Below are 26,252 nucleotides of genomic sequence, written 5' to 3' on the forward strand. Positions count from 1 at the left end.
AATTACGGTCAAGTGTTTAATAGCTGTGTTTTACCTGAAAATAAAACACATATTAAATACTTACCTATATTTGAAGCTTACACTTAACGTCCACCTGTTGAGGATTTCGACTCAATGAAGAAGATCAAGCGCCTGCACATTATCGTGCGCCGGCCGCGCCACCTGGTGGGAGGTGTGCCGTGTGCGAGAGAGATAGCATATATACAACGAGAAAGAGAGGGAAAATAGGCGGAAAAAGCTAGGTACCTTCTCAATAAGTAAGCTTCAAATATAGGTAAGTATTTAATATGTGTTTTATTTTCAGGTAAAACACAGCTATTTTCTGGTATTTAGATTGGACATTTTTAATAATTTCGACGGCACGGGCGCGCGATCGCTAGCGGACTGAGTGAGCCAGATTGAGCGTGTTGTGGTGTGACGTCACACCATCACCGGGCGTTTACAACTTGTTTTACTTCTAAATCGGAAACTAATTGACGTATCGAAGTAATTTTTTCACTAGTATTATTTATTTTTGACAGAGAATATGGATTGCTAATAATCAAAATTAGTGAACATTCTCCATTATGGGTGTATTCCGTTATGCACTGCGACCACTGTAAGGTGTGACGTCAATTCAGTATACTGTGAAGCCGTTCCTTTATAGCCAGTAAGAGCTATTACGCACTGTCGACCAGTCGCCGGCGACTCAGTCGCCGGCGACTGTGACTTACTATAGTTTAAATAGGGGCTTGCGCAATTAGTCGTCAGTCGTCCAGGAGTAAGTCCAGTCGCCGGCGACTGAGTCGCCGGCGACTGGTCGACAGTGCGTAATAGCTCTTATACCGGTAACGATTTAAAACGGAACGCAATCCAGTATACTGTCAGCCGCATTTTTTGACGCAGCATTCAAATGAGTGTATTAAAGTTTTCTAGAACATAAAAATAAACTGTTTTGGAGTACTGTCCAATTAAAAATATTTTAATTAATATTAATTGTAAATTGAATTTATAATATAATAAAAGTAAGTACTTTTTCATAAAAAAGAACTTTCAGCTCGTATTGAACATTTTCAACACAGTCTAATAAAGTTAATTTTTGCAATTCTTCCATTGTTTTATTTATTAATCCAAACTAATAACAGAACTTTAAAATTTTCTGATTATACTGTAGCTTTGTATAAGACGTTAGGCACCCGAGTGGTTTTGACTGATCATATTACTTGCTCTGTGGACTGATCACGTGATCAAAGTACTGCGAGTACCTTACCTCGAAAACGCCAGTGCTCACTGCTCACAGTAGAATATGGCGGCGATTAATGACGTCATAAATTTCCCTAGGGTACTGCGGCAGTATACTGGCAGTCCATAACGGAACGAATTTTTCTACAGTGATAACACTGTGCAGTGGTTGCAGTGCATAACGGAAGACGCCCTATGTATGTATTGTTAAACTTGCCAGATACGAATTAAAAAACTCACCATCATCTTTGTCACTGAATCTGACATTTACCGACAAATGTCGGATTGTCGGACACGGGACAACTGTTCCATCGCTATTGGTGAAAACAGGCTTGGTATTAAATAAACAGCCAATAGAAGCAAACCACAGAGTAAAAATATAGGTGGACAACGAATGAAAATAGATTTATTCTACAAACTGACTTCTGCAAGCATGCTTTAATTCAATTTGAAACCAATTTATTATTTGAGAATTGAGATCTATTGCGGCTTTCAGATTTCGTTTGTTTCAACTTTCAACGTTAATAAATATAAACAATTGTTGAAATAAATTGATTTATGTGTTCGTGCGTTTAAAGATTCCTTTAGAGCAAGGTATGTAATTTAAAAATATACATAATTCTAACAATTACAATTAATTAAAAAAATCACTGCAAGGAAGTGCATTTCGTTATTTTATTAAAATTGTTTTTATTGAGAACTTCCTTCATCCGGCCTCTAATTCATATTATATTTAACGTATGTACTGCGCCGGTTGGACTTCGGCTTATTTATTTAATTAGATTACGATTTGTTCGTGGCTGTCTATAACCAGTTCGGATTTATTACAGATGGCTCTATTTAGAGTTATTTTAACAAGCGCATTTATTGTGCTTGTTGCAACAACGTGTGCTCATGCTGAGGCCGAAAATGCAGACGATGGAGTTACTGTTGAGGTTAGATATAGGTGTTTTTATTTGACCTACTTTCATACAGTTTTACTATTTAATTTGATTTTCTGTACAATTCATGTTTAGTGATCTTCCGATCTCAATAAATTCATAGAAATATTATTTCCTCTAAAAAAGCGAAGGTTTCCTTTGAATATTTCGAAATTGAAGTGTCATTTTGGGTACAGAACTACAGAACATACAATCAGATAAGAATTATTTACAATATGATATGATTAGAATTTAGAGACTGGGATAAAATATGTGACTAGCCTAGTAATTAATAATTATAGTATTTTAGTTTATTGACTTTGTTAAGAAGATATAGAAATAGATAGATAGATATATAAGATATCCCAAATTATTTCATTTTCTATAATAACTCTCACCCAAGCACATTAAGTGAAGTTTTAATTAACAAAGTATAGACTATACATAGCAGTAGACTATATCAGGTATGTGTCGCAGCAAATTGTTTAAATCAGCGATTATATTGATAGCCTAGGTATATTTTATACCAGCACCTATTAATTGACTTCATGAATGATCCAGCCATTTAATGAGGCAAATGAGTTGATCAACCAAGTTATTGATAATGTCATGCTGCCACTTGCCCCGCAATCCAAGCACTGCATTATGGGCGACTATCATTATGGCCATAAAATTATTGGCATTTCAATGCTTAAATAGTTCAACAAAAGAGGAGTACACTTTACTGTTACTGTCTCAAGGATTTAAACTTTTATGAAATTAACAAAATTGTCAATTTAAAACTTGTTGACAAACAAAAAATTAAAAACAACAATTTGTTTTATATGTTAAATATTATAGGAATAGCCTAAAAAAGCTGGCAATCAGCCAAATTCAAATGATATTGCTGAATACCATTCAGACTGTTAATTAAACAACACTACTTAATAAAGAGCCTATGCCCTATACTATTAATTAAAAGTCTGATTAAACTAGTTAGATGCAACACATATACCACCCAAAGTGTTTATTATTTTTATAATATTTTAAACAAAATAGCTTTATTTAAATAAAAACATACACAATAGATAACCTTCCAGTATTCTTTTGAATGTCAGTAAGTATACAATTAGTACATCACTTTAATTTTACTTAAAATATTGAAAGTTTCTATACAAAATGATATGCTTGAAAATAAGCGAACATTTAACTTTACTACTAAATTGCATTGCACTATTAAATAATTGAACATGAACTATATTATGTTAATTGAAAATATAATTTTACTGTCTAGGGGCCGATTTTTCAATGCTTGGATAAAACTTATTTGTCAAATAATGTATAAAACTACCATTTGAAACATGTATTCTAATTGCCCATATTTGACAGTTTACGTGACATTTTAATATTGTCGTGTAATACTTTATTGGACAGATAAGTTTTATCCAAGCATTGAAAAATCGGCCCTAATATAAATAAAATTATGTATAAACAGGTAGAAGAAGATGGTTATCAGACACCAGAAATTGACCCAAAGAAAGTGTATCTAGCTGAGCACTTTGACAATGAAGCTGCCTTCAAGAAAAGATGGGTGAAATCTGAGGCTAAAAAACAGGGTGTTGACGAGAATATAGCTAAATATGACGGGCAGTGGGAGGTGAGTTTTTATTGTTTTTTAATTATGATACAGTAGGCGCTTGCTAATCCGGCACCGGCAATTTTTCCTCTATGCCGGATTGTCGGAAATGCCGGATTATCGAATTAGTATAGGAAATAAGACTTCATATTTAAAATGGTACCTAAGTTGAATTTATTATAAAAAAAATACATAAATTAATTAAAATATTAATTAAATAAGTATTAAAATTACATATTAGGTTCATCATTTATGACGTTTTCGTTCAGTAATCCGGCGTTCAGCTATGTAAAATGCCGGATTATAGAGCGGGCTGTCTGAGTCCCGAAGTGCCGGACTACTGAGCGTGCCGGATTGGCGAGCGCCGGATTATCGCGCGCCTACTGTATTATGTTTTCCCTTTCTTTCAAGAAAGGCTTTTGACTTGTTAATTTAGGAAAAAATAACAAGAAGATACTTTACATGTTACCATTAACAGCTTTCAAATATCAGATAATTTTAACAAAAAATTCCGAAGTTCCATAGTAGGGTATCAAGCAGATGCATTTTTTATCAAATTCAAACTCGCAAACATATATATTTTTATTACACGCTTTATATTAGCTTCACTTGTATGTTTGTAACCGACTTCTTTGGGCGCGATTTTGACCCACTTTAAACGGCCAGATTTCGTTCAAACTTTGTAGATTTATTTAGGACCGATGACAATACACTAATTTGATAAAATAAATAATAGTTAAAAAAAATAAAAAACACGCGTTTTATAGAAAACCTAACTAAAAGCGTGTTTTTTAGTTTTTTTTTAACTATTATTATTGAGAAGTGTTGTGCTAGACCAAAATATTGTTTTTTGTTTGTTAGTCTTCTCAAACTTAGGATCCGTAGCATATAGATGTTACATGACGTCATGTGTGAACCTCGGAACTAAGGAACCAATCATATGATGTACTTTTCATATTTAAACTTCTCATAGATCCCTATTGAATATTCTACAACTATTGACGTGACAACGTCTTATAATTCGATAGAGCCAGCTGCACACACGAAAAAACATGACTCATGCGGCGTTACCTCGCTCTGAGGCGTTCCATGTAAGGCTTGAAGTGCAAGCGAGAGCGCGGAACGAGCGACAAAGAAGCACAATCGGACGTTGTCACGTTCAACTATCGTCAGTAAACCGACTTTACCGACTACCAATTTTTTTTTTAATAACATATACTTTCAGATACAAGCCCCATCCCGCCGACTTCTCAAGGATGATTTAGGTCTAGTTTTGACAACTGAAGCCAAGCATGCGGCCATCGCTACGCTCTTGGACAGACCGTTTGAGTTCAAAGACAAACCATTTGTTGTTCAGTATGAAGTCACTATGCAGGTATTGTAATTAGAATTAAATTAAGTATACTTTAAAGTTATAAATACTGTAGTAAAATATTATTTATGTAATTATAAGATGATGAGACACAATGTTATGTCCTTTATGTTGCCATGTACAAATTTCAATGATCCTCAAAACTAAAGGCTCAAACTATATTTGTAAATTTGTTGAATTATATGTTTATCTTTTGTAATTTTTCATTAATTCAGGGTCAATATTAATTAATGTTAAAAAGACAGTTTGGAAAAAATTTAAGTTTTTCATGTCTTCATATTAAAATAAATAAACACTGTAAAAAACAAACCATTACCTATGAAATAAAAGATAGCTACTTCAATGTTATTTGTTAGTTGTTACCATTGTATTAAATTAAAATTAAAAGTAAAAAATACCAAACAAATGGGTGTAAAAATGGATCTGGGTAATTATACCTGGTACCTTATAATATGTACTGGGTAGTTATACAATATTTATAAAAATATTGTATAAATATATATAAAAATATTGTATTATCTCTTTTTAAAATGAACCCTAAAACTAATTTTATAATTTCTTATAATTTTCGTTAACTGTTAAAATTAATCTTGAATTCAGGGTCATTATTAATTAACTGACTCTCGCTTTTAACCAATGCAAGATTATAGTTTCCGTAATAAGTATGTGAGAAACCATAGAAATCTAAATAACAAGACACTAGAAGTCGTAAGCGTGCGTGACCTTGTCGCCACTCAGGTGATTTGCACATCACCAGTGCATTCGTCACTGTTCAGTTGCTCTGGAGACCTATGAGTGTATACATGGTGTGTTTCAGCAATTCCCATTGCGGAAATTCTTCCACAAGTTGTAATTATACTTATAAAGGAATAATATTTCATCGGAAAATATTTTTTTTTAGAAATAATGCCGTTTTTCCTTAAAATTAAAGAATATTTACAAGTATTACGAGTGTCACCATAGTAATCGAAATAACTATGAATGACACAGTCGACCATTCTTATTATCACGTTTGTTCGTATTGGAGCAAAAAGTCTCATATACTTAGGGATGTTATTCTAAAATAAACCGTAAATTCGTGCGTTAGGATACATATTCAAAAGCTTAATTTAATAGATAAGTTAGTTTTCACTAAAATCAAGCTGTCCAATAAAAGGCATAGTTTACTTGTGTGTACTGTTTAGCTTTCGGTTTGAATGTGTTGATTTTGGCGACAGCGGTTTTCATACGAATTATGACATTATAGCACTTCTATGTGTCTTGTTATTTAGATTTCTATGTGAGAAACTAATTAACCTTACATGTAGGTATGTATAATGTATTTATTTTCAACTATTGCCATTGTTTGTAAATTGAGTATATAAATATAAATTTGACGAGTCGTTTTTTAGCTTTATTATGTCTTAGTAAAATCGGCCAACAGAAGAAAAAAGGTGATCAACCAGCGAAAAAAACAAAAAACAACTTCCTTCGCATTATTTATAGCGTTTTTCAAACCAAAGATATTTCAGTACACGCCAAAATATAAAAACTATTTTTGAACAAATTTTCTTTTGTAAGTCGCAGTTTTCTTTCATCATAATATACGTACGTGGCCTACGTACATTCATAGTTCATACGTTAGCGCGGCGCTAATTGGCTTATCGGCTTAGAACATTCTAGAAAGTATGTGAAATACAAGATATGTACCTACTGCGTCTTACTTTGAATTTTTATAAATGGTTTGAAAATAGAAAATCTACTGTATAAAAATAAGTCGGGTTTTCCTTCCTGACTCTATAACTCCAGAATGCACGAACCGATTTCCGCGGTTTTGCATTCGTTGGAAAGGTCTCGGGCTCCGTGAGGTTTATAGCAAAGAAAAGGTGTCTCTGGCGGCGAAACGGAGTTCGCCCGGTTTGCTAGTTGTTTAATAAAATTTTTAGAAAATATTTTTGATATTTTTGTTAATCATTTCATTAAGTACCTTGTTAGATGAAACAAACGCTACTATATATTTCGGCTTTTTTTAAGTATGATATCAATTTATTTGCATTGAAAACCAACTCGTAAAACAAGGACGTAGAAGGGCCCTCAATATAGGTTCAACTGTTTAGTTGAGGAGCTGTAATTTTTTTTAAAGTAGTTTTGAATGCCTATGAAAAATCTTTTACACTAAAAAAACGTTACACTTTAATAGTACATATATAAAACACGCATTTTCCGAATCGTAAACATTAACGAGTACAATGACGTGAACGTGTATTTATAAAGATACATTTCCGATCCTAATTTTGGATGTATGCCATGTTCATATTCCACGTGTTTATTATTTATTATGTGTTTTACTATATGACACTGCATTTTAAACACAGATCATTACTCCCTGCTAAATATAATTTGTACAAATATTTGCGAAAAAAAAAATTATAAATACTTTCTTTGTTTTTATGAATGCTGGTAAAGCATTGAACGGATAAACGGTTGGATGAATGTAAAAAGTTTAAGAATATGTTTCATGTATTTACTTATGTCATAACTATTGAAGCCATAACCATCAACCAATTAAGTTCTGGTCTATTATATGTGATACCAAGTAGCATTATCGTTCGCCTTTCCATCTCTACAATATTAATTCTCTTTATGCTTTTTATCAATTTTAATCAATTAATAAAATTGTCAGATCAAAAACGAGTTTTAAAAAAATTGGTTGTCTGTAAAGTCGGTTCACTGACGATAGTTGAACGTGACAACGTCCGATTGTGCTTCTTTGTCGCTCGTTCCGCGCTCTCGCTTGCACTTCAAGCCTTACATGGAACGCCTCAGAGCGAGGTAACGCCGCATGAGTCATGTTTTTTCGTGCGTGCAGCCGGCTATATCGAATTATAAGACGTTGTCACGTCAAAATGTCAGCCCTATACATATATGTAGTTATAACTAAAAATGACACACATCATTCATATAAATATTTACCTACACAGGAAGGCCAGAACTGCGGTGGTGCGTACATCAAGCTACTATCCCAGGGGGTGAATACTAAGAACGATCTCAAACAGTTCCACGACCAAACACCATATACTATTATGTTTGGCCCCGACAAGTGTGGAAACGATAATAAGCTGCACTTTATCTTTAGGCACAAGAACCCCAAGAATGGTACTATTGAAGAGAAACATGCGAAAAAACCCACGTGAGTCAGAGATAATTTACTTTGAAATTAATAAATAAGTTAGGAAATCCATGTATTTTTTGTATGCGTGATTTAATATCATAAAATATTTTTCATAAATACGGTTGATTCAATCTTTAATTTATAAAATCATTAAAAATTTAATTTTCTATCTTCGACAATTTCCTTGTTTTTACTTACATTCTATTTATTCCTCCAGTCAGCGTCTAGACGACATATACAAAGACAAAGAGCCCCATCTATACACACTAGTCATTCGTCCAGACAACACGTTCACAATCTATGTAGATAGTAAGGAAGCGAACTCTGGTTCCCTTTTGGAAGACTTTACCCCACCCGTTAACCCTCCGGAGGAAATCGATGACCCAAATGACAAGAAGCCAGAGGACTGGGATGAGAGGGAAAAGGTAATTTATTTTATTGCTATCTTAATCTTAATCCTACTAGTATTATAAAGGCGAAAGTTTGTATGTATGGATGTTTGTTACTCTTTCACGTAAAAACTACTGAACCGATTACAATGAAATTAAGCACACATAATATAGAGGGTAACTTGGATTAACACACAGGATAGGTTTTATCCCGGAAATCCCACGGGAACGGGAACTATGCGGGTTTTCCTTTGAAAACGCAGGCGAAGCCGCGTGCGGAGATCTATTCTTAATATATATAAATCTCGTGTCACAATGTTTGTCCTCAATGGACTCCTAAACCACTTAACCGATTATAATAAAATTCGCACACCATGTGCAGTTCGATCCAACTTGAGAGATAGGATAGTTTAAACATGTAGGTACCACGGGCGAAGCCGGGGCGGACCGCTAGTCTTGTAATAATTTAAAGACGTAATTGATGGTCGTCATTCAATTAACGCACTAGTCATTCAATCAAATAGCAGATTTGACCAGATGACGGCGACATCCATATTACTTCAGTGCGGCCACCAATCTGTGAGGATGTGTAGCGAGGAATGTGTTTGTAAAGAACCAATAGTATCAATTCAAAGGCTAAATGCTTCAAACTAAATGAAGTGATATGATTGGTTTAAACAAACACATTCCTCACTATGCATCCTCGCACTTTATTGATGGAAAGCACCCTTATGATTGGCTCAGTCATGCGAATCACTGCCTGATTTAATTATTTTCCTTCTACTATATTTAAAATATTATTTGATCCCTACTTTAATAGCAACATTTAAACAAAAAAAATTGGTTGTTTGTAAAGTAGGTTTATGATCGAGATGTTTACGTGATAACGTCTTATTGGTGGCAGCGCTCGAGATGAGACGGGAGATCGGTCCGTCTCTCTCTCGTTATACCTGCGATCGCGCTCGTGAGGTTTTGGTGTGACACAAGTTTCTGAACATGTCACCCGACTAAAACGATTTTAAAGACGTTATCACGTCAAAATTGTATATTATATTTTACTAATTATTATTTTATAAATTCTGGCATAACAGATTGTAGACCCAACAGCCACTAAACCAGAAGACTGGGACGAAGAAGCACCGGCTCAAATCGTGGACCCCAATGCTGTCAAACCTGAAGGTTGGCTCGATGATGAACCGGAAATGATTCCTGGTAAGCAAGAATAAATGTTTAAGTTATTAGACAAATAGATCATTTGGTTACACGTGAATTTTAAATATCAATTATTGATTATCCTATGATGTAATCATTTGAAAGTTTGTTTTGGATATTAGAATTTGATTCAGTTTAAACTTTATAATTATTTATTTATATAGGATATCTAATTTTATATTTGGATGAATTAATTAAATGAAGTTGTTTCGGTTTGCATAAAAAAATTGAAACATATAATAATTTATTTAAAATTTCCAATAATTAATATTGAGTTGAAATAATGTTTTTAATTACCTTGTCAAGGTGCAACGCAATTTTAATATAGAATAGAGTTGATAACACACTGACTAGATTACTTCTGACAATTTTTTAGCGTGATCGTTAGTATAGTTGTTTTCTGTACATCTATGTGCTAAACTTGTATGTTTATCCGTGCACAGACCCGGACGCGGTGAAGCCATCGGACTGGGAGGACGAAATGGACGGCGAGTGGGAAGCGCCTCTCGTTGACAACCCCAAGTGTTCCGCTGCACCTGGCTGTGGGGCTTGGAGCCCGCCGCTTGTGCCTAATCCTAATTATAAGGTATACACATACAGACAGACGAAAACACGTTCATATACGCACGTCAATTTAAACAAATACACACACACACATGCACGTGAAGGCTCATCAAACGTACGTACAAACAAACGTACGTAAGTACGCACAAGCGTGCGTAAGTACGGACACATACGTACAAGCGTGCGTAAGTACGGACACATACGTACAAGCGTGCGTAAGTATGGACACATACGTACAAGCGTGCGTAAGTACGGACACACACGTACAAGCGTGCGTAAGTACGGACACATACGTACAAGCGTGCGTAAGTACGGGCACATACGTACAAGCGTGCGTAAGTACGGACACATACGTACAAGCGTGCGTAAGTACGGACACATACGTACAAGCGTGCGTAAGTACGGACACACACGTACAAGCGTGCGTAAGTACGGACACATACGTACAAGCGTGCGTAAGTACGGGCACATACGTACAAGCGTGCGTAAGTACGGACACATACGTACAAGTGTGCGTAAGTACGGTCACATACGTACAAGCGTGCGTAAGTACGGACACATACGTACAAGCGTGCGTATGTACGGACACACACGTACAAGCGTGCGTAAGTACGGACACATACGTACAAGCGTGCGTAAGTACGGACACATACGTACAAGCGTGCGTAAGTACGGACACACACGTACAAGCGTGCGTAAGTACGGACACATACGTACAAGCGTGCGTAAGTACGGGCACATACGTACAAGCGTGCGTAAGTACGGACACATACGTACAAGTGTGCGTAAGTACGGTCACATACGTACAAGCGTGCGTAAGTACGGACACATACGTACAAGCGTGCGTATGTACGGACACACACGTACAAGCGTGCGTAAGTACGGACACATACGTACAAGCGTGCGTATGTACGGACACACACGTACAAGCGTGCGTAAGTACGGACACATACGTACAAGCGTGCGTAAGTACGGACACATACGTACAAGCGTGCGTATGTACGGACACACACGTACAAGCGTGCGTAAGTACGGACACATACGTACAAGCGTGCGTATGTACGGACACACACGTACAAGCGTGCGTAAGTACGGACACATACGTACAAGCGTGCGTATGTACGGACACACACGTACAAGCGTGCGTAAGTACGGACACATACGTACAAGCGTGCGTAAGTACGGACACATACGTACAAGCGTGCGTGCATATAAAGCCACGTGGTGTAGACTGAAAGTATTTAATACGAAGTATAATATTTAACATGTTTATACATGCACGTCACATGGATGGAAAATTATATATTTTTTAGATTTTACAATATAATACATAATATTATGTACACAATATATTTAAATTTCGTACTCATTTCTAATTAGGTGTAAGGGATAGATCTATAGAATAATAGACGTAATATAGTATTGTGATTCACATTCGCATCGCGATATTATATTATACAGTAAGTCCTGTACACAAAACGTATGCATAACTTTTTTTAATTATTTATTTCTTACATAATATAGGATTTACTAATGATTAAATCATAAACTTATTGAAGTTTATACAATACATTACATACATTCAACTATACTATTATATTTTCATTTGAAACCTATCCTACTAATATTATAAATGCGAAAGTTTGTGAGGATGGATGTGTGTGTGTATGTTTGTTACTCTTTCACGCAAATACTACTGAACCGATTACAATGAAATTTAGCACACATATAGAGGGTAAATTGGATTAACACATGGGACAGGTTTTATCACGAAAATGATTAACAAAAACAAAATGTGTCAGGGTGTATGGCGCGCCCCACTGGTCCCCAACCCGCAGTACCGCGGCAAGTGGGCCCCGAGACGAATTCCCAACCCGCACTACTTTAACGACGACAAACCCTACAGGATGACTACTATTGTGAGTATATTGTAACTATAGTCGATTATTTTTAATCACACAATCCTATATCAGGGAACTTGCCTACTACAGGTTATTTTTAACTTAACAGGGTAATTCCATAGCGTTTGGTTTAGCTTTTTTACACTCATGTTGAAAAAATAAATTGTTGCTTTTAAAGAACGAAGATAAAACTGTTAAAACTATAAATGTGTAAAAAAGATATCCTATTAAAAATGGAAATTAAAAATCACATCGTGGTGTTGGTAAAATTCGTGGAAAAGTGTGTTGGTAAAATACTAGTCGAAGGAAGACAAACATAAAAGCAAAATCAAGCTTATTAGCATTAGTTAAATATAACCTAAGTAGTCAATATACACCAAAATTATAATATACATATATATAGGCTATAGCGGGAATTTCCGCTGCTACCCAATCCACGGATAGCTTCCGCTTTATATTTAATTCCGTTTTCTCCCTAATCCTATTCTGGTAGGCAACATCCCTAACTTCTGTTATGGTCGTCTCTATAGGCAGTGCATCTGCTCGTTTGCCTTCCTATAATATAAAAAAAAAATGTTTCAAAAACGATTATTTTAACTATTGACACATAATTATAAATATTTCAAAATTTCAGACGGCCGTCGGATTCGAACTCTGGTCGATGTCACCCCAACTGTTATTCGACAATCTGATCATCACGGACGACGAAGCCGTTGCAGCGGAATGGGCCAAACAAACATACGCATTGAAGAGAGATAGAATTACTAGTCAATCGGTGAGTGAATTTCTAATATTATTATTTAATCTTATTGGTAAATAGTGAAATATTCGATATCTATAAAGTGAGTTTTAAAATTACTAAGCAAATAACAAATCATTTGTTCAAAATTAAATTCTTGTGTATAAATAGAATAAAATATGAGAAATTTTTCGCTTTGTCAGGGATCTGTTATAAAATGGTATAAAATATATTCAATCTAACACGAAAAAGTGTTATAAGGTATGCAGACAATATTTAAAATCGTTTTTCTTTTATAATCCAAATAAAAAAAAACCGAATTCCAAAATCGTGATGACTAAAGTAACAAAAATTAATTTCACTCTAAGAAAAGGCTAAAATAGGATTAAATGTTCTAGCGCTATAATATTATGACGTCACAGCGATCAAATCGAATTATTTAAGGATTCAAATTAAGCAATAACGTTTGTATTTGCATATGATGATTGAATATTATGGTCAGAAAACGCTCTGGGGCCGCATCTTAGCGGCTACCAAGTATAAACCGGGCTATTGGGCGATGTACGCGATGTACTGCGCGGTTCCCATCACTGTGTACGTCGTGTACTTGCTGGGGAGGTCTAGAGAGGTGAAATACATGGTGGAATGTTCTAGAATGTTCTAGAATGTGCTAGAATGTGCTAGAATGTCGTGGATGTTGATGGCGGGTCGAGGGATTATAGGAGAGCTAAGAAGTAGGCTAGAATGTGGTAAACTTTGGTATATTTTGGTGGTATTTAAGGGTAGGTGATAAATGAGCGTGGGTAGGTAGAATATGCTAGAAATACCTATACTTTATTCCGATAGTTGATTGGTCAGAATTTGCCGAGAACTAGCTATCCCTTTCACACCCACTGCCTGCACGCCTGTATGTTTTTTTATCCCTTTCACCACCAACAAAGATAGGTGTGAAAGGGATAAAAAAACATACAGGCGTCATTCAAGGTCATATTTTCTTGTTACAAGTTCATACTGAAATCTCCAGTGTATTAGATATAAGCTTCTTGGTTGTGTATGTCGTGGCACTACAGTCACGCGTCACTAGAAAACTCTGCCCAATACACGCGTAGGCAGAGTTTTGCCACAGACTGATTTTTGAATGAGTTTGTAAGTCTAATTGTTCATTGTATTACAATGTTTTGTATCGCTAATTATTTTTGAAGTGAAACTTCTTTATCGGGGTTGGAAAAAAATTTAGTGTAACATTTTTTCGTTACGCGTGACATTTTTCCGTTACGCGCCATCTTTTTCTTATCCCTACCACGCGTGATTCGACGTATTTCTGTAAAGTTGCATATACTAAATTATTTTTTGAAAAATGAGGTCATAAAGAAGTTTCACTTCTTACGTGTGTACACTAGTACACGCACACATTTTTTTTTACATTTTATGCTATTTCGTGTGGTAGTTATCAAGCTAGAGATATTACAGGAATCTGTAGTGGAGCGAGCTCTAAAGTTCGCCGGGGAAAATCCCTGGGTGTATGCGGCCGTGATTGTGGGGTCTTTCCTTGTGGTCGGAGTTACTGCGTATATGTGCTGTGGACCTAGGACGGTGAGTAGTAAATATTGGTCCTAGATATCTGATTTTAAATTAATAACTATTGGGGCCGATTTATCAATGCTTGGATAAAACTTATCCGTCCAATAAAATATTACACGATAATATTAAAATGTCACGTAAACTGTCAAATACGGGCAATTAGAATACGTTTTTAAAATGGTAGTTTTATACATTGTTCGACGAATAAGTTTTATCCAAGCATTGAAAAATCGACCCTTAATAATTAAATTAATAACTAGCAAACCGGGTGAACTCCGTTTCGCCACCAGAGACACCTTTTCTTTGCTATAAACCTCACGGAGCCCGAGACCTTTCCAACGAATGCAAAACCGTGGAAATTGGTTCGTGCGTGCGTTCGAGTTATAGCGTCAGGAAGGAAAACCCGACTTATTTTTATATAGTAGATATATAATTTTATTTACAACACAAATACTTATACAAGGTAAATCTAGTGTGAAGTGAGACTGGTTCCTGATATAGGTATCAAAAGAACTTGGGGTTCAAGTTAACAGCTTCTGCCGCGTTAATAATAACAATGTAATTTTAACATAAGCTTTAGATTATTTGGACGATATGGTAAGTGGAATAAGTGTCTTATAATATAAAGATGATAGTGCTCCAGATATTCATTTTCTCTTAGTTATTTCCAACTTCCCATGATTCGAAGTCAACGGTCAAAAAACGTATTCTTTCACGATTGATAGTAAAGTCTGTAAGTTTTACCATACAATCACTTATAATTTAAGAACATAAAATTACGTATAAAAGAACATAATATGGTAAACAGTGGCGCTTCTGATATATAACAGTTCGATACGTCATTGTCATAATATGAACAATTAATTTTGACCAAAATAGGGCACATACAGAAAAAATATTCTAATAAACCACTACATACATAATTATCTTGTACACAACATAATGTTTTTATATTGATAATCGCAGCAAGACACAGACGCGGAAATAAAGAAGACCGACGCGCTAGTCGAGGATGATCCTCACGGGGATGGGGAGGGGGAGGGGGATGGAGATGGGGATGGGGAGGGGAAGTCGGACGGGGAGGAGGAGCCCAAGGAGAGGGGAGGGAAGGCGGATCTTGAGGGAGCCGTGGAGGAGGTCGCTGAGGTATGTTATTGGATATTTATTGCGGCTTTGTTGAAAACTACCTTTATTGGGAACTATGAACTACATATTTTAACAGAGTAAAAATCGACGAAATTTGAATTTTTTGCGAACAGATAGAAAGCGGAGGACTTTGTTTTATAATATGTAGTGAATAACTGTTGCCCGTGGCTTTCCCCGCATAGTAGACTATTCTTTAGAAAGAAAATGCGCCATCTATTTGATTGAACATAAAATACACACACGCAAAAAGTTTAAAACTAAGAACATATTATAGATGAAGTAAATATGATAATACTTACGCGCTGTATCTTGTTATTATTACTGTTACGAAATATTTGGTATTTTTATAATATTTATTTATTTATTTTATAATTATCTTTAAGGCGGCTGGCGGCGGCGACGGTCACAGGAAGAGGAAACCACGTAAGGAGTAAATCAATGGACTGCTGTCGTTTGTTGATCAATATGTCGGAAATATCATCAAATATAATAATAAAAAAAAAAACATTTAAATTTATGTCTTGATGGTGTTGCAATGAAAAGTTAGGTAGATATTTTACACTCAAAGAAAATCTTAATATACGATTTAAAGATTTTCACTTTCAATCACACTAAATAGGATTTTTCTAAGAAAATACTTCAATAAAAAACATATTTTTGATGTCTTTCTATCAACAAACGATGCGTATTAATGTTTAGGTAGCAAACGTGTGAACCAAAATGGCGAATTAAAAATAATCGTGTCGTCTCTCTCTATCGCGGTAATATCCACACGTTAGAGTGAGATGGCACGATATTAGTTTTAAATTTTAGTTCAAACGCAATTTAATTTTTCCTAATCAAGGGAGCGGTTACTTTGCTTAGGTGTTTAAGCTGTTTGGTAGACTGTATTTAGTGATATATATCATTTATATATACTTGCAATATTATAATTATCTTAATAAATAGATTTTTGTGGATTTTCGATGTAGAGTTTTTTGAACAAATAAAAAAAAAAATTCTAATACCAAATGTCTTAAATTTTTTATAACTATTCCACAGCATGAAGTATTTAAGATATTCCAATAAAATGCATATTATATTTAATTATTTTTATGTCTACCAAAGAAACACTAAAGTCCCTTTGATTCTTGAACAAGGTAGGCGATAGATAGAGGTGGTTAAAAATAATAACAAAAACAAATAGATGAAATACTAATTTAACCACTAGTCGAATCTTTTCACGTTTTAACAGATCGGTAAAACGAGGTTTATTAAAACGACATATGTGTAAACTTTGGTTTAATTTTCAATCAACATATAATTAGATCCCCACCTCTATAATTAGATCATAATTCCAGGGTTTTAAAATAATTATCGATTCCAAATTCTAATATTTTCTTTTAAGTTCTCGAAATATGATATAACACCTCCAAAACTTAGCAGAGACCAATTAAAATACTACATCTTCATAATTTATTATATTTTTTTGACTTCTCCGTTCGAGAAAAGTATTCATTGATATTTTATGTGTGTTCAAGTAGATTTAATTTTTAAATGTTGCTAGTAAAAATATGTTCAAAACTATAGTTTGGACAGTTGCTGATTTTACTTGTAAACTTTAGGACCATTTGACTAGTTTTACGTCAGTCGTTCGCCGACCGTTGTGAAGATAACATGTCTTAAAAACAACACTTATTGTTTAAACTATAGTTTTAACATAATATTTTCTCCATACCGTCTTGAAATATTTAAGCTTAATATATATAAATTATTCTTGTTAATTTATTTTCTTCATAGCATTTATTGCTTTTAAGTACAGCGTGTACGTCAGTATATTATAATATTATAGGTAATATCATAGGTGAATGTATATTTACTACGTCTAAAGCTGAGGTAAGCGAGAGAAGCGGTTGTATGTGAAGTATTTCTTTGGTTTTAACTGAATATTGTCTATGTTTTGTTATTCAATGCATTTCCCAAAGAAAGAGGATTGTTCAAATTCGTGCAAAGATGCCTTTCTTCATGCTTACTCTATATACCTTTGTTCGTTTAACTTTCCAAAAATATACATTGTTTTCTTTATTCTGAAGGCAATCTTCTTTTTATTTTGATTTCATACTATGTACGAATTTGTACAACCTGGTGTTATATGATAATTGTAATAAATTTGATAAAATATGATTTTGTTTTCATTATTATTATAATATGTATAAAGAGTATTCTATAGCCAAGAAACAAAACACGAAATATTTGTATTCAGCTATGTATGTACTGTGTGATAGGTACGAGTTAATGGACTGTAATTTACATTAATAAATAAATTATTTATAATGGTATGTTTTATTTATTTCCTAATCGACCCATTTGATTTGAGGAAGTGCATATAATTTAATTGAACAATGTGAATTATTAAACGGAATATAGAAATATTAACTTAAAATTTGAACGGAATTACCCAAATCTATTCCGGAAATTATTTTTGACAATGAAATTAGGAAGAAATAAAAAAATACAAATATTTTTTATAACACAAAAGCCTATGAGGTATGAACCCATTCCATTCTGCAGGTTATCGATATTTAACCGACTTTAGAAAGGCTGAGGTTCTCTTTTTATTTTTTTACAGGAAACCAATTGCTATTCCATTTAATTTCTAAACATTCATATAAAATTAATTTCATCAAAAAACATAGAGCCTATAGAACCGAGCAATGAAATCTTGTTCTAGTGTGACTCACTTTATATTGAACAAATAACGTTTTTTAAATTAGGTAATATTTGTTTAAATTTATTCTATGTGTGTACCAATGCAAGGTGTTGAGTGTGCGTACTGCGAAATAGACTCCCATTCAAATCGACCTAAATCTATGTCAAAGATTAACAAAAAGATGCGTCACTTACATCGCTGTATTTATTGTCCCGAATGTACAAAAAAATTGACAAAAGTACTTTTAAATTGAATGTAAATCTTTAATTAAAATATCAAGGTATGTTTTCAATTTTCCAACATAGCAAAATTTATCCAAAACCTTTAACGAATAATGCATAAAAAAGTTACAGATATAACTTACGCATTTAATATTAAAATAGGTTAAAAAACAGTTTTATGGAATGTTACTCGTTGAGTACAATGAAAGGTTAATAACTTGTAAAAGAATGCATTAACAACGCGAACCATTAACCAAGTATTTCACGAGTATTATGAATGGATTCAGCTGATAAATTACAGAAATATCTAATAATAAAAATGTTTAATAAGGAAATAGGTAGTTATTGAACGTATGTTTCAACTTTCTCGATGAGTTGAGCATTACTTACCTATAAACCTTGTAGAAACTACACTAAAAAATATGTCCAACTGAGTTCTCACATTATATTCCATTATTTTTGAAGTGAAAACTTCTTTAGCGAGTGCAACCCGTCTTTTTTAATAGAGCAATATTCACAGTACTTTTATCCTTCTCGGTACATATTATTATACCTCACAGCGGTTCTGGTACATAGGCCTATCGAAGTGTCCCTTCGTCCAGCATACTCACCACAACTCACCATGGAATCCTGATATTTCATGAATGTCAAAAAACTGTTCTGAAATAGTGCTAAATAGTGCCCAAAGGAAAAAAATAGTGCTCTTGTACTTGCGAAGTTATAGCCATAGTTCGATGAGTATGCTGGACGAAGGTTTCGCCCAGCATACTCACCTCCGTCCGGAGAATCTGTATACGCTTCAAACATAATTCATACTTCAAAAAAATAGTTCCCAAATAGTGCCAAACGGTGCCCAAAAAGAAAAAACAGTGCTCGAATAACTTCGGAGTTATAGGCTTCGTTCAGTGAGTATGCTGGGCGTAGGTTCTACGCCCAGCATACTCACCTCAGTGCGCGAATATCGAACGAGCTATAGGTATAATTTACGTCTCAAAAAATTGTACTTGAAATAGTGCCCAATATCAGTCCAATTTTTGCTTGACTTTTGACTTAGAAAACCATTAAATTTTAATGTAAACTTCTACATACTAACGTAAAATGGGGTACAGTCGTCGACACATGTTTTTGGACAAAAATATTAAACTTTCTAATTGTAGACTTCATGTTATTGGAAATAATTATGGTATTTTCTCACATGTCAAAAACTTTCGATTAAATGCATTATTATATATTTTATAAATAATAATAAATGAATGAAACTTTAAGCGTAAATGAAGTCTATTACTTCATTGCATTGTGTGTTTGTCTGAATAAAAACAGTCATTTGCAGCCAATAAAATTAATATCTTGAAAAATTGTAAAAAGGAAATTATACAGTTTCTTTTTGTATATATGTTGCAGGCAAAACTTATAACCAGTCAAAACTAGTACTGTGACATAGTTATACAAATTTTTAAAACTCTTTCCAATAGTTTCATCAATGAAAGGTTTAGCAATAAAAAACATTTTTAATTACTTACGTTATTTATTACTATTTAACCCATTGACCACCGAGCGGCCCGATCGGGCCGAGACACAATAGATTTTCTATTGTGTCTGTGATCCGAGGACTGACGGATTAAAGGGCCAAAGTAATCAGAATTCTAGTTAACTAGTTCACAGCTTTTGTTAACATTCATAATATAATCAATGTAAATAGAAAAAATTGTAGTTTTAATATTGTATATAATATACATATAAAAAAATGTTCAGCGTTGCGGGCGCCGCGCGTCGTAAGCCCCATACCTATTGACCGTACGTGCATCCATTACTGCCACACTATATTGAACTTTATCACATGAGGAATACAGGTCAATTCCGTAAACGTTGTGGTACCGTCCTTGATCCGGAAAATGATTATTTTGAATAATTTTGTCAGTTGTAATGTAAGCATTAATAACAGCAACTTTATTTTTCATGCATGATTTACTTCCCGTGTTTACTTCATTTGATATCTATATCCTTCAAGCGCCGTGATCTAGACAAATATATAAAATCATTGTTCCTAGCTACCGGGGTCCCATACGACGCGCGAAGGCTTAATCATATTATTATAAAGTATTATTAAAATAATGTGTAATTAATAATATTGCGATTCTAAAGTAAATACTCCCTTACATAGACAATATAACAAAACAAATAATTTACACAAGACAAAAATTGTTAGAAAGAAAGTTAATAATATTGTATTCGACTGTACTCAATGTAATGTATGTAGAAGTTTACAATCAAATTTAATGGTTTTCTAGGTCAAAAGTCAAGCAAAAATTGGACTGATATTGGGCACTATTTCAAGCACAATTTTTTGAGACGTAAATTGTTCCTATAGCTCGTTCGATATTCGCGCACTGAGGTGAGTATGCTGGGCGTAGAACCTACGCCCAGCATACTCACTGAACGAAGCCTGTAACTCCGAAGTTATTCGAGCACTGTTTTTTCTTTTTGGGCACCGTTTGGCACTATTTGGGAACTATTTTTTGAAGTATGAATTATGTTTGAAGCGTATACAGATTCTCCGGACGGAGGTGAGTATGCTGGGCGAAACCTTCGTCCAGCATACTCATCGAACTATGGCTATAACTTCGCAAGTACAAGAGCACTATTTTTTTCCTTTGGGCACTATTTAGCACTATTTCAGAACAGTTTTTTGACATTCATGAAATATCAGGATTCCATGGTGAGTTGTGGTGAGTATGCTGGACGAAGGGACACCTATCCCATATCCCGATATCGTTGACCAACGGTTTTTGATAATTCGCTGAGGTCACATAATCACTATACCGTCGATCTCGGAGCGAGAATGTTGTGTGCTTTATTGTGTGTTTTGCTGTGCTCGTGTTTGTGTGAGTGCCGGCCTAATATTGTTTTCATTTTAGCTGATGATTTCGTAAGTACCTATTTTATTATTTTATTTTGTACATGACTATTGACTATTATTGTAATATTTGTAGCATTCATCAATTAATTTTTTTAATTAATTTTTTATACGACCTATAAGATCATGAATAAATCATAAATGTTGCACTTAATATATTATATTACCTGTGTAAAATACGTTATTAATAGTTTTGTTAAAATTTATAAAACTGGAAGCCATAACTCAAAAATACCTTAGTTTCTAAATAAGCTTTTGTAAATTTTGTAGGTACCCAGGTATCCACTAAATAAATACCCATTTATAAATTAATTTTAGTTCGCATATGCACTACAAAACTGGTGACTGTTAATAATGGTAATTAAGACCACATACATTCGTTCCGTTCACTTATTTAGATTTAGTTTATCTATGTAGGACGTAGGTCGTAAAAAACATTTACATATTTCAAATGTAAACGGATTACTTTTGCCGCTGTATCCACATTTTTAATGTCCTCGAACAAAACACAAGAAATTTCCTCCGAAAGACTATTAATTCCAATAATATTTGTTTTTATTTACATAGGTACGAACGATTTTACTAACGTCTAGGTAATTGTATTTTATTTATCCAAAATAACAATCGGTACTAATTAGTGTTTTATTAGATAAAAGTAGTTAACTGTTTTATATACCTAGATAAAAATGATCCCTAGATAGATCTCTACTCACAGTGTAGCAATAAAAATCACGCGCGAATAATTTCACACCTATTCATAGGTACCAGTGTATACGAGTAGGTATACCTACTTAGTATGTAATTATTTCAAGCAACACAAGCTTTTTATTGTTTTAGGTTATTGACAGTATCTATCCCACAAAAATTATATTACAATATGTATACTCCATACGTTAGCTAACTAGTTAGTACTAAAAACACCCTACCAAGGTACCCGCATTTGATAATAAAAATTAGGTACGTGTGAAAAAGTTTTTATTTATTAAATTTATCAATAAGAAAATCGTAATCCTATCGTAATGAGTAACTAATTGATTGAGTCTTGAGACCAAGAAGCCTCATTAAAGTTGAATTTAAATCTATTAAAAATAATCGAAAAAAATATAAGTACATATTAGAAAAGTTATCTAGTATATCAAGTAGATATAGAAAGTTATTTTATAATGAAAATTTAAACCTTATCCCTACAAGGTCTATACGTTTAATGATTCTTCCTGTGTGTGGGCGGTAGACACTGTTAGATTCTTAAGCAAATATTCAGGTCGAAATAACGGCATAATATATCGTTGACACTTGGATTATTAAGTGCCATACACAATAATATAGTAACATTTAAATTACCATATCTAATGCATGCGCTGTAACTGTAAAACTATCCACCTTATTCTCAAACGAAATACGCACCTATTTACTATTAATTATTACCTAACCTACTTTATTTCATATGATAAAACTTTACAAAGTTATAACAACATGTTATTTGGAATAACTATGTACCTATACCTAGTTACTTTTTTATTTACATACAAATTACAATCAAAGAGTCAATGACGGGGGCTTATCGCAATTCACAATATACATTTATGATAATTATTGCAACAATCTTTCACAATTACTAGGCACGATATACCTATATAGGCACCTACTTAAAAATTATCACAAAAAAAATTGAAGTTAGATACTCTTAACTATTGTCTAAAATATAGTTCAATATTTCAGGGTTGGAATGACGTAGGTTTCCATGGCTCGAACGAGATTCCGACTCCAAACATCGACGCCCTGTTTGCGTCTGGTCTCTCTCTGCACAACTACTATGTTACCCCGATCTGCACGCCATCCCGAGCTGCGCTTATGACCGGGAAATATCCTATTCATACTGGTAAGTGAAATATCCTAACTAAATATTTTAAAACTGAAAACGGTTCCATCGAAAATAAACTATCTACAGTTCCAAAAGTTCAATATTATATTTACTTGTTTCAAAGTAAGTAACATAACTATGTCATAAATACAAGTGCTTGACAAGCAATAAGTTTTTGTAAAGAACCTTCGTCGCACTCTACTTCGTTAGTTCAAAAATTTGTCATGGTCACATCTTATTTCTGCATTATTCAATAAATTAGTTGACCTTTATGAATAGACAATATTATTACATAGTTGGAGACAAAATTCCAATATTTTCTTTGTTTTATTAACATAGCTAACAATCGCGAAGACACGCACGATATGTCAAGTCAATTTACAATTAGGTACTTAAAAATATGAATTGGAATCTATTAAGCGTATTTATAATCAGTTGAAATATCACAAGTTTAATCCTGATAAATCTGCCGATCAACATCTTCTCGGAACCGGTGTAAAGCAATATCTATTAACTCTGATAATAAATTCTACATCATTAGACAGTGAGAGTTGCGCTCATTTCCTGTTTTTATGTCAGAACATGTGATAATGATACGTATATGCAATTACACCCACTGGTATATACGAGAATAATTGAATTCGAGCATAATACCTTTCGAGTGGCCATTCCCACGTAATGACTTTGATTTCACATCTTTAATATGGACGTCGCTATAATTAAGTTTCTTGCTGCCCTTTTATTTGCAAAAAAAATACATCAGGTCCAAATACTCTCCTTTTTTTAAATTTTCACCTCAGCCACTTTCACCAGTTATCATTGACTACGATTTATCCTAAGTGACTGATAACTTACGTATAAGGCTTATTACACTACCCGATATGAAGGGCCCTGCATCTAGGGTGGGCGTGTTCCCTAGTTAGTGTGGCGCTTATTACACTTCTCTGCGAATTGGGCCCTAACTCAGTTTATACGCGAATGTCTAGAGAGATAAACGTATTGTTGCATTTTACATTATGCCGCCGTCAGTATCGAAACTTCAAAAAGTTGCTGTAGCAGTGGCAACCGTTGACGCAATAACAAATATTAAAAAAAGAAGAGAAAAATCTGAGTGAAAGAGTATTTGCGGTTACGTGAAAAGCTTTCAAATATGCAAATAGTAAGCGTGCTTGAACCGGGAGTTTTAATGAATTAATTAGAGTAGGTGCAGAACAATTTGAACACTTGTTGAGTTTTAAAACAATGAAATAAACAATTGATTTAAACAATTTATTTATTTGTTAACATGGCGGTGTGATCACAAACATTTGGAACTTCCCTTTTAAGTTATATAAACCTGTAGTAGGGAAGTTTGGTGACACCTTACATACAAAAGCAGCCACTCCACGCACTAGTCGCGCGGCAACTGAGCTCCCTAACCGCCCTAAACGTTATTACATTACCCAATCTGCAGGGCGCTTAGGGAGCTAGGCAGATCGGGCAGACCCGATCGCCCTAAATCGGGACACTAACTCCCTAAGTCTTATTACACCACTCTTAGTTAGGGTTAGGGTCCCTAAAAATTGGGTGGTCTAATAAGCCTTTATGACTTGCTGAATTATATGTTATGTAGGTACCTAATCTTTTACAGGAATGCAACATGGCGTTATCTATGGTATGGAGCCTCGGGGGCTTCCGCTTTCAGAGACAATTCTACCTCAGCACTTAAGAACTTTGGGTTATAAAAACCACTTGGTTGGCAAATGGCATCTTGGTAGCTACAAAAGGGAATATTTACCCTTGAACAGAGGGTATGTAAATAAGTATAGCGTCTTACTCGCTCCAAAAATTATTAAAAGACCACTAAGAGGTGAAATTGTGTATTTATATCCATACTAATATTATAAATGCGAAAGTAACTCTGTCTGTCTGTCTGTTACTCAATCACGCCTAAACTACTGAACCAATTTGCATGAAATTTGGTATGGAGATATTTTGATACCCGAGAAAGGACATAGGCTACCTTTTATTGCGAAATATGTACCACGGGCGAAGCAGGGGCGGACCTCTAGTTAGTAATAAATTACATATAATACATGGATTTAAAAATAATGTTCATATAATTATATGTATTACAGATTTGATAGCCACTTAGGTTTCTGGACAGGAAAAATAGATATGTATGATCACACTAATCAGGAAAAAGGAGTTTGGGGATTTGATTTTAGACGAGGTAATTGTATTAACATATTCGTTTTAACAGATACACCCCGTACATGAGCCTTTTCTTTGATATTGACTTATGTTCTTTTTATCAATTAACATCTACCCACAATTTTTATTTCAGGTTTTGCAGTAGCTCATGATTTATTTGGAAAATACGCAACAGACGTCTACACAAATGAGGCACTTAGGGTTTGTATTATAAAAGCATTTAATTATAGGATTTGTTTAATGCCTGTGTTTGTTTCGTTTTATTTCATAACATAGAGTACTTATAAATCCTACTCTTTATTTTTGTTTCGAATAGGTATGGAAGACTAAATTAAAAAATGTGTCTTTTTACAGATAATAGCGAACCACAATAAAAATGAGCCATTGTTCTTAATGATAGCTCACTCAGCGGTACACACTGGCAACCCTTACGAGCCCATCCGAGCTCCTGAAGGACTCATAGCTAACTTCAGTTATATAGAAGATCCACAGAGGAGAAAATACGCAGGTTATATACCCATATAAACCTTTACTAATCTTATACATGCAAGTCGTGTACATGT

General features: G+C 34.1%; 2 protein-coding genes across 4 annotated transcripts in view; both read left to right on the plus strand.

Moving 5' to 3' along the window:
• Nucleotides 1-1,638: 1,638 nt before the first annotated feature.
• Nucleotides 1,639-18,124, plus strand: Cnx99A (Calnexin 99A). Of its 2 annotated transcripts, XR_016316726.1 has the most exons (14): nucleotides 1,639-1,815; nucleotides 2,052-2,156; nucleotides 3,616-3,777; nucleotides 4,982-5,131; nucleotides 8,089-8,297; nucleotides 8,497-8,704; nucleotides 9,760-9,880; nucleotides 10,324-10,466; nucleotides 12,247-12,363; nucleotides 12,980-13,120; nucleotides 14,555-14,677; nucleotides 15,632-15,811; nucleotides 16,195-17,078; nucleotides 17,119-18,124. XR_016316726.1 is itself a non-coding variant. In XM_089704279.1 (13 exons), the coding sequence occupies exons 2-13, from the start codon at nucleotides 2,052-2,054 to the stop codon at nucleotides 16,243-16,245; spliced, it is 1,710 nt and encodes a 569-aa protein (XP_089560405.1). In that variant the 5' UTR covers nucleotides 1,639-1,815; the 3' UTR covers nucleotides 16,246-18,124. The 2 variants fall into 2 exon arrangements, 1 of the variants encoding a protein (XP_089560405.1); XM_089704279.1 differs by having other exon boundaries at nucleotides 16,195-18,124.
• A 3,391-nt stretch (nucleotides 18,125-21,515) lies between these two features.
• The window catches only part of LOC149482020 (arylsulfatase I-like), a 44,315-nt gene continuing 39,578 nt past the window's right edge, over nucleotides 21,516-26,252 (plus strand). For both annotated transcript variants that reach the window (XR_016316727.1, XM_089704282.1), the window contains exons 1-6: nucleotides 21,516-21,647; nucleotides 23,355-23,514; nucleotides 25,127-25,286; nucleotides 25,614-25,708; nucleotides 25,823-25,890; nucleotides 26,044-26,197. Coding sequence is in view for 1 of the 2 variants with exons in the window: in XM_089704282.1 (XP_089560408.1) it covers nucleotides 21,561-21,647; nucleotides 23,355-23,514; nucleotides 25,127-25,286; nucleotides 25,614-25,708; nucleotides 25,823-25,890; nucleotides 26,044-26,197 (724 nt within the window). In the remaining variant the exon portion in view is untranslated. The remainder of the gene's footprint in view (nucleotides 21,648-23,354; nucleotides 23,515-25,126; nucleotides 25,287-25,613; nucleotides 25,709-25,822; nucleotides 25,891-26,043; nucleotides 26,198-26,252) is intronic.

Source organism: Colias philodice, chromosome 15 (genome assembly GCF_061535455.1).
Source record: "Colias philodice isolate Cphi_HAF_F1 chromosome 15, ilColPhil1 Martin Lab GWU primary, whole genome shotgun sequence".
NCBI lineage: Eukaryota > Metazoa > Arthropoda > Insecta > Lepidoptera > Pieridae > Colias > Colias philodice.